The sequence below is a fragment of the Apaloderma vittatum genome, unplaced genomic scaffold (genome assembly GCF_000703405.1).
Source record: "Apaloderma vittatum isolate BGI_N311 unplaced genomic scaffold, ASM70340v1 Scaffold40987, whole genome shotgun sequence".
NCBI classification, from domain to species: domain Eukaryota; kingdom Metazoa; phylum Chordata; class Aves; order Trogoniformes; family Trogonidae; genus Apaloderma; species Apaloderma vittatum.
Window position 1 is genome coordinate 1 of NW_009725284.1, and position 9,668 is coordinate 9,668.

General features: G+C 38.6%; 1 protein-coding gene across 1 annotated transcript; it reads right to left on the minus strand.

Annotated features, from left to right (window-relative positions):
* Window positions 1-154: 154 nt before the first annotated feature.
* LOC104268592 (YTH domain-containing protein 1-like) lies at window positions 155-8,525 on the minus strand. The gene is given in 10 exon segments (XM_009872830.1): window positions 155-348; window positions 443-551; window positions 2,031-2,125; window positions 2,741-2,794; window positions 3,302-3,391; window positions 4,701-5,055; window positions 5,183-5,511; window positions 6,035-6,136; window positions 8,361-8,448; window positions 8,451-8,525. Coding segments are annotated over 10 exon segments (1,419 nt in total). The 3' UTR covers window positions 155-226.
* Between the last annotated feature and the right edge of the window lie 1,143 nt (window positions 8,526-9,668).

The window sequence follows — 9,668 nt, forward strand, 5'->3', positions numbered from 1 at the left end:
TTCCTCCGCCAGCTCCCTCAGCACTCTCAGGATCCAAGTTACAAGACCTGAGAACAAGCTCAGTAACAGAGAAGCATGGATTTGGGGAGATTGGAGGACAGATGTCTGGCTGAACTGGGTTTTCGAAAGGATGCTGTCAGCACTCAGGCAAGTAATAAACAGAAATGGTATTATAACGCCTTATTACTAAACAGCAACATATATATATATATTTTTTTACAATTATTTACCTGCAAATCCAGTCAATTTTAAAGACACCTCCCAACATTTTTGCATTCATTCCTGCAGGCAGCACCCAGTGTATAGGTGATCCTCCATGATGAGACTCTGAAGACAGTCTTGCAAATCCTAAAGGATTTCACATAAATTGTAACACAACAGAAAGGCTATTGCACACAAAACTCTTTTTCACTTACCTTGATAATAGCTCATTTTCTCTTACCTTGGAATTTGCCACTCTCTCTTACAGAAAATATTAAAATAACGCTCCTCGCTGATCTAAATGCAGCATTAAGCTTCTTTTCATTCACTGGAAGCGTCGACCACACTCCCTACAACAAAACAACCCCCATCCCATCACCAAAATATTCATCTCAAGTCATTTGGCTAACAGAAGTATACACTGCAGATATGGGAAACAAAACCAAACTAGTGTTCTGGGATAGAACAGATAGAAGATAAGGTATTGCTGAATTAGTTTCCTTCAGAAAATATTTTTAGCCTGCCCTGTGATAAAACTCTTAAAACACTGGCTTTTCAATCATTTTTTGAACACTGCAGATGCATTTAGACCATCTGTAAGATTCCATTTGTAATTACAATGACGGATAGATATATGCATGTGTTCAGGATTTTTAATGCATGTTTTAAGTGACTTTGGGAGTTCATGCATATTATATAATAAACACAAATGATGAAAAACAAAACCCAGCATGTGCACTGAAAGGTGGGCAGGTAGATTTTAGTAACCTTCTTAGTATGACAGATTTGTGGAGGACAGTTCGTAAAATTTAATCGGTGAAAGGCAAGAATCACAAAATAATGTTCAAACTTTAGCCTCAGAATAAGACCCAAGATTTACTGAGTAGAAGTTCCTCTCCTTTCTTTATTGAAGATACATTCTCATGCCCTACTCAGTGCTCAGAGTAGTACCTGCCTGACTCTTGACAATTCAACAGTCACCTGAGAACTGTTGTGTGGTTGTTTTTTTTATTTTTTTACTAGCTTCTAGTCAGGTTTGTATTGCTTTAGGCTGCTTGTGAAGCCCTCCTGTGAACTAGAGCTTATTACATTTGCACAATGAAATTACACTGGCTTTCATGTAAGCCAGTTTCACGGAAGTGCAGCAGCAAAGCCCTGATGCCCGTCCACTCCAAGAACTTCAGGAACAAGGATACTCTTGCACTGCAGCTCCGAGCGTGGATGACGCACAGAAAGGATATGCTCCTCTAAAGAGCTAATGCTAACACCAGTCCAAGTGGTGTTCACTGCACAGATCAGACTCAAAGCTGGGAGGAGGGGAACCAAACCTGTCCAGGAATTTTAAGATTAATTTAATAGTTTTAATGCTATTCTATTTTAGAAAGTCTTCATTAACACAATCACTTACTCTGGGGATATTGTGTAACAGCAAATCAGCTGTTTTCTCTACAAGCTGTTCCAAATAACACATGTAAATCCAAAATCACCAAGAGTGGCCTAGAGCCATTCCTTAGCAGCTCAAGTCCAGTGCACTAGAATCTCTCCCAAATAACTCCCTTACACCAGCACTGCCAGGCATATGCATCTGCAATAAGGCTTCAGATATCCAGGTCAGCCTTTTTAACCCTACTTTTATTAACATAAATGACTGATGGCCTAGAAACTTTTCTGGGTCACAGTGGAGGCAGAATAGCCAGTCCTGAAGAATCAAGGAGCACCAGCTCTTACTCTTGCCTCTGCCAAGATCTGAGTGATGGATGCTTTTTTATAGTAAGGTGGATGTGTTTGAAAATGGACAAAATGATCAATTTGAAGAAAATTCAACATACCTTTGCTTTAGCAAGTGATACGTTTTCATGGTTATTACTCTTGATGAGAAAGAATCTTGCATCCTGGAGAATGTATTTAAGTTTACTCGTTTGATCTGGGGGGAAAAAAAAGCGTCAAATAAACTGGACAGTAAACATTTACAATTGCCAAAAATGTTGCTCTTACTGTAGACAGTTATTTCCTCCAAAATAAACACAGTATCCCACCCTGTTCCTACCTATGTGTTGTCACAATCAACCACCCAACCTGAAAGTTGAAGTCTAAGCTGTAGAGCACTAAATGTCAGGGGAAATCAACTCAAAACTAAAACTTAGATATTCAGGTAAAGAGAAAATAAAGTAAGACCAGCATGATTCAGTGATGTTCCGATATACAGGACTTATTTCCTTGCTTAAGCATCTTTGGATAAATACTGGGTAACAGTCTTTTATGCATAAGTCATCCAGAGAAGGCTGAAATGTTCCCTCTTTTCAGATGTAAGGAGTTTATTTTCCCTTCGTTGCCTCTGCAAGGAGCAGAGAGACTGAACTTTTTGCATGGTGCTCTCAACGCATGCAAAAGTAGCATAACAAGATTCTCTTGTTATGTTCAGAACAATTACATGCTCAAACTGACTTATATCGGAACATTACTACCTACAGGTAATTTAATGAACAGAGACAATGATTTACTATGGGGCATGCATTAAAAATTCAAATTTAAATGATACCTTTTTGGACAGCACGAACGGAAGATGATAATTTCTCATGCTTCTTTTCTGAACCTGTGTTTAGCCAAAGTACATTTGTTCAGATTGAGCCTTAATAGAGATAATATACAATTTCTACAGCCTTGTCACATACAATTTTCATTCATGACAGATTACGCTTTCTGGCGCGCACCCACACACACAAAAAATACTATTCAATGTGCACGAGTGTTTTGTTTTGGTTATTTTTTTGTTTTGTTTTTGGGTTGTTTGGTTTGGGTTTGTCTCTTTTAAAATTTTATTTGAACAATTTCCTACTCAGAAAACTAGTCACTGAATCATCATCTTCCAAGTTTAATAAAAAAAAAAAGTGAAAATTCCACTTAAGCAACAGAATAGCATTAAAGTAACAAGAAAGGCTACTTCCCCCCAGAGGAACCCACACACAACATGCCAGAAGTCAATACCAAATTATACAAAGCTACATACCCCATAAATCTCTACAGCCAGTTACATTTATTTTAGATTACACATTAAGAACTGATGCAAGTTAGAGAAAAACACAATAAAAGGAAAGAATACCTGCATATGATTCTGATGCAGAACTTCCACTTCTGTCAAAAACAATTGGAGAGATACCTCTAGCTCTCTTCCTCTCCTTCTTTTTCTCATCTACAAAAAACCCGCAGCAAATAAAAGCCGTATTTTAAACATGAAGTGGCAGGCAAAATTGAGTGAAAAAGTACTGAGAGAGGAAAATAACATCTGTAATAGTGAAATTAGCATTTGGTTTGCATATGAAGATTGTGGTTCCTGCCCCAAAACTGTCATGCACAAGAAGAAGCAAATGCTAGTTACCTGAGCTTTTCATTCACAAAGTGAAGACAAACACTACAAACTGAGTAATTTTGTATAAAATTTAGAGACAGAATTTATTTCCTAGGTGTTTCAGTACAAGCGGTTTAGCTCTTCTCTCCAGCCTTCAGATGAGTTTGCAACACAGAGAAACTGTATTGCAATAGGCATATGGGCTCATTTGCTCAGAGCTTGACAAAATGGCAAGAAGCACAAAACCAAAACACTGTGGCACACAGGCAATTATTTTCACTTTTAGAAGGGTTACATTATACTACAGAGCTTTTTAGAATAGTTACTACAGCTTCAGTTGTCTTTAGGTTACGCTTTTCTGTTCTCTAATTTCAAACAGCAGAGCTGAACCAAAAAAAAAGGCATCATGTGAAGAAGGATGACTACTGAGACTTCAAAGAGGATACACATGAGAAATCTTAACAGGATTGAAAGCTGCTTTCTTAAAAAAAAAATACATCAAAAAACAAAACAAAACCCCCCAAACAAACACAAAAACTCCAGACAAACCCAAAAGTATTTAGATCATTAACATTTCACATGTGTAACCTGGAACCAGTTATAATATACAACTGTGAAGTATTTGCTTCTAGTTGCTGCCTAAAACATTTCTCTCTCTCCAAGTCTGCACCAATAGCTGATCATTTCAATCCGGTTTTAAATTTCCCATGTGGAAGGCAGCCATTATTTAAGATTCAACTCTCCTTCTCTGAGGAGATGGTGCTTTTACCACACCAGTCTACCTGGCCACTCACCTAGATGAATACAGACAGAACAGCTCAACACCAATTTAAAAGGAATCTTACGGGAAACCAAGCCATTGAATACCTAAAACCAAATATGACTAATTCTAATGTTTCAAAGGATTTAACAGCAAGACCAAAGCAATCAAGAACACCATGAATCCTCAGCATGGATAATCACAAGTTTTCATGTAAAGAAATATCACCTGCCAGTACAGATTTTTCCTCATCTGTTGTATCTCGCAACTAATACCTTACAGACTCGTGTTTCTAAGGCTTACTTTTGACACAGTCAGGAAGTGGTCACTTTTAAAAGCAGCCCAGCTCTCAGTGGCAAGGTATTTCAGATGAGCATGCCAGATGTTACCTACCTGATGCTTCTGAACCAGACCCAGATCTGACTGACCCATCTGTGAAAGAGGCAGATTCAGAATCAGAATCGCTGGCTTCGCTTCGCGTGTCATAGTCATTTCCTTCCTTCTGATCTCTCTCATCCTGTTCATACTCCTCTTCATCCTCCTCTCCATCTTCTTCCACCTCTTCATCCTCCTCCCCTTCATCATCTTCCTCTTCTTCCATTCCTTCCTCCTCATTCTCTGTATTGCCTTGTTCAGAGGAACCGCTACTGCCAGTCTCATGATCTGAACAATATTCCTCAGAGTTCAGCTCTTCTTTAGAAGAATGGCTGGATCTGCTTGGTCTTCGATCCACGTCATGCCTGATTCTCTGATGTTTAAAGAAAAAGTGAATCAGCAGTCATACAACATTGTCAGGATGCACACAGAGTCCTAAGGAAATGTGCCTTATAAAAGTCTCATAAAATTATTTATAAGGCAGCAAGAATATTTAATACCTCTGAACCATCTGGCGTAGAAGACTTCGCCCTTCTGTCAATATCCCTCTTCCTCAAGCAAGTTTTTTCTGGTTGTCCTTTATAAGGTTCCCTGGAACTGCTCGACATGCGTGTCTTTCGATCACCATCTGGCCGCTTGTTTCTATCAGACCTCTGATACTCTTCATTCCTGTATTCTGATAGTGGTTTTCCTTTCGTACTCACTATTCTCTTGTTATTGCTAACTGATGAACTAGGAGGTTTTGGGATCATCTGCCTCGATGAATGCACAGAAGGTTTTTGTCTCTTGCTTTCAGTGTTTTCCATCCTGTCAGTTTTTCTTTTTGATCCTTAAATAGAAAGAGATATCCAGTTCAATGTTATTTTATATATCAAACCAAAAAACTGTGTAGACGCTCCTACTTTCTTTACTTTGGATAATTCCTGTTACAGTCGTACGTAGCTCTGCACCAACACTCAAAACTCCTTGTTAGGACCAGCTCATTTTCTAAAACTTCTATTTTACTTTAAAAAAGCAATCCTTTAGGCTTTGGTAGGCATTTTCTAAATTTTATATATGGGAATGCTAAACTAATGCTTGTGAGATTGGCAGAACCAAGCTGGAACTAGACTTTGGGACCCCCTTGCTTCACTTCCATTAAAAAGGACAGTAATTTTCCAATGGTAAATTAATTCACTGTAAGTCAGACTCAGCAAATGCTTTTGAGGAAACCTAGTTAACGGTTTACTTAGAAGGTCAGGTGAAAAAGCAGATGTCTGTGAAGTAAAGACTTTTGGACCTCTCACTCTTTGAATCAGGCCGGTTTTTACCATTCATGTTCCTACAGGACATCAACTACCAAAGTCACTTACCCTTTTTTTCACTTTTATCTTGTTCACTGTCGGGGTTATACAACTCATCATCTTGGTCAGGAGCATCAGTCAAAATGTCATCCAGAACATTCAGTTCACCATCTGAAAACAAACCCACCAAAAAACGTAAAAATTACTATAAAAAGTCTGGATATGTGAACTACAGTAGAACTAGTATTTACAAACCCAAACATTTCCTTTTGGGTTACAGATGTACCACAAGGCAAAAACTAACATCTTCTTGATTTATTTCCACAATTTCAGTTGGAGGGATCAAGCAAAGCCAATAAAAAAATTAAAATACATCACAGGACGCATTTAGGCTTCTGAATAAGGTCCAAGCTGGCTCTTCATCTCACACAAGCTTTGCAGGAAAGCTGACCTACAAATGAAAGCTTAACAAAAAAGCCTGTACAAAATTTGAGAAAAAGAAAACTGGGAGATAGTTTGAGTGCCAAAAGCAAGGAGCAGTATCCTCTCTCAAAATCCTGAGGAACTTGCACCTTAAATGATTTTCCCTTCTGCCCCACTATTTTTGTGGTCATTGTCAGTTACGAAAGTGAGTTTTGTTGTTCACCTATGAGTAGAAAAAAATGCAACAGGGAAGGTTAACAAGAACATAAGCTAGGTCACTCCACTGAAGAAGGGCAAAGTACTCATGTGCTGCGTAATTAATTCTGAGCCACTCTGAAAGAAAAACAGTACAATTAATTCACCTTGATCAAACGGGCAAAAGTTTAAGAAAACTCATGCTAGAAGCAGTAAATGGCCGCACAACTTTTAAAATTTGTCACTGTTTCCATCTGTATTTCACTCTGCCTGGAGTCAAAGAGGATATATAGTGATTCTGGTAGAACGATTCACCAGCTTGAAGACAGAAGATCTATATCCCAAGCACTTAAAAAAATAAGAGTGAGCTATACTTAAGCATGTTTTCCCCACAAATGGGAAAAATAATAGGAAAGGCATTATTTTTGGAATCTCATATTTCCTCTCCTAAACTCTGGAATTCTTAGTTCATTCCACTTTTATTACTCAGATTGACTCTATATTCTGTGTTCCGTAGAAGGAAAGCAGAGCAAACTCCAAGGATTCAGCCAGTTGAAAGTGTCTGTAGAAGACACATGCTGTATCACTAGAAAGCAGCAAGTAAAGACTCCTGCATTGATGAAATCGGTGTAAGGCAGCAAACTAAGTCTTCCACAATTTGACAACTTGTCCATCTCAAAATCTTGAGCTGTGCCACAAGTTTTACAGCTTGATATAAAAAAAAAAAAAAAGATAAAATCAACACCAGGAAAAAAACCCGTTAATATTAATCTCTACTGTATACTACTGAATCTGAAGTCAGCAGGAGTTCCTGCTGGCATTTCTCCACCTTTTCTGTGGTCCCTGAACTGCACAATTGCTGTAGCTGAGGCAAAGGAAGTGATGCAGAGAGACACGGATCAAGCCCTTCCCTGGCATTTTACAGTCAGAGGACATTTAAATATAACGTGAAGCAGCATCGTAATTCTCCTGGGAAAAGCCCTTTACGCTTGTCCATAACTATATATCCACAGCAAATATTCTTGTCGTTACTGATGCGGTAAGTAAGAGTCAGATTCACGGCTGTGCATGCAACTGCTAAACATGGGCTGCAGCTTCCTGGCTCTGCTGCATTCTGCTTCCCCACGGAAGGCAGATTCAGAGCATGAGATTTTTTTTTTACTGAAGACTAATGACACAGAGGTGCACTAGGATTAGAATATCAAACATATCACCTATCTCAGGTTATATATATTGAACCTTAACTTGGTTTTCCTTTTAGTGAGGCAACAGCATACTTGAGTAAACTAGATTTAACCTAGCTACTGCAGCAATGCTCAGAAGCATTATATAGCAGACTCATGCATCAGCTGGTTCAGAAATAACTGAGAAGAAAAATTTAATGGAATTAGAAAGTCTGACACATACTATCCAATAAACCCCTTACAGTTTAGGTGGGCCAGGTTTATAGTTGGAACCTTAAATAAGTACACAAAAGGTAGGAGCAGGATGAGTTGTTCCCTGCCCACCTTCTGTATATATATCTGATTTACTGAAAAATAAATTTCTAGATTTATTTAGCAACCTGGTGATGCAAAAAGGGCAATCTGAACACACAGTTCCCACCTCTCACTTGCACCAGGTATGCTGCTCAACTGACTCCCACAAGACGATTCCACCCACCAAACTGTCATTGCTAGTGTTCAACCTGATGAGCTAAATTATCTCCAACAGGTGAAGACAATCATGAGGAAAGGCATGAAAAGAAAAAAAAAAAGGTAGAGGACAGACTTCTCACAGCTGATCACTGCTGAAGGTAGAAGCTCCAAGTCAGTCCTTCTCACTACAGACACTCTCAACTGGGCTCTCATCTTTTGCTGACACGGATAACCGTTGTGTCGGATCCTTCGATGAGCAAATTTAACTCATCTGAAACAGCAGGAAAGTAACCTATGGAGGCCATTATGCTGGCCATAAGCATTAGACCTACTTGAGGAATGGTCTAAAAAAAAATTTCATTGGGCAAGCAGAAGAGATAAGACCAGGTGATTTCAAACTAAAAGTGTACGCAAGATTTATTTGCACTTTTTTAAAGTGGTGAAAGAGCACTTCTCTTCTGAAAGGAGCATAAAAATAACGCTGTATTTCCAGCAGAAATAAGTTCAATTTGCAAATGTGCATTAACACCTATTCTATTCTAGTCAGAATCAACCCTTTTGCAGGACAAAAAATTAAAAGCATGTTAAAATACGAAACATAAAAACTGTTTTTGTCTGCAACTCATGATCTGACTACTGTCAGCGATTGAAAAAGAACAAAAAAAATAGAGTAAAAAAAATTCAAGCCTATCTGGATAAATTATTACATGAGTAGAAATTTATAGATGACAACAGTAAACATTTCAATTTCCATGCTCATCCAGGGTGGCAGCTCACATCCATTTCAACACAACCTGATCATATCCTCTCTCACCAACCTTACAATAATACCATTAATCAAACACCAGGAATAATCTCACTTATAATTTCTAACAGAAGTTTTCCACGTGGTCTCGTTTCACAATAAAGATTAGAAACAACAAGCTTCCAGCACTCTGACAAAGGCGTTCTATGGACATCTACCCTGCAAAAATCTTTACGCAAAATGCATTCCACAGAAATCCAAAATAAGGTAAACCAACCCACACACCACAGCAATCCTTCACCTTTTTTATAATGCTGCTATTACCTGCAGTAACGACCAAACAGTAGACTTCTATATCTAAACTTTGGTTTTCCTTTAGGGGACTATTTTGTGAGGACTGACTTGTATGACTTCGAAGACAACGTGAGGATCTTTTTAGCTTCCCCATAAAGTGACCGGCTGTCTTAAGAACTGTGAATACACACTATTCTAGAAACCTTTAGTCGCATTAATTCAAGCTTATTTACCCAAAGCGCCCAGAAAGTACCCCCAGAATAATATTCCAACCGCAACTTCTGCTTGCTAAAGTAACTACGTCCATCGGCAGAAAAACCTGCAAAAGAATATACGGCTAGAGACCCAAGCAGAAATAAAGAGAATCGGACACCTCCTGCGAGAAGATAACCACCTCTGCCGGGCTGCC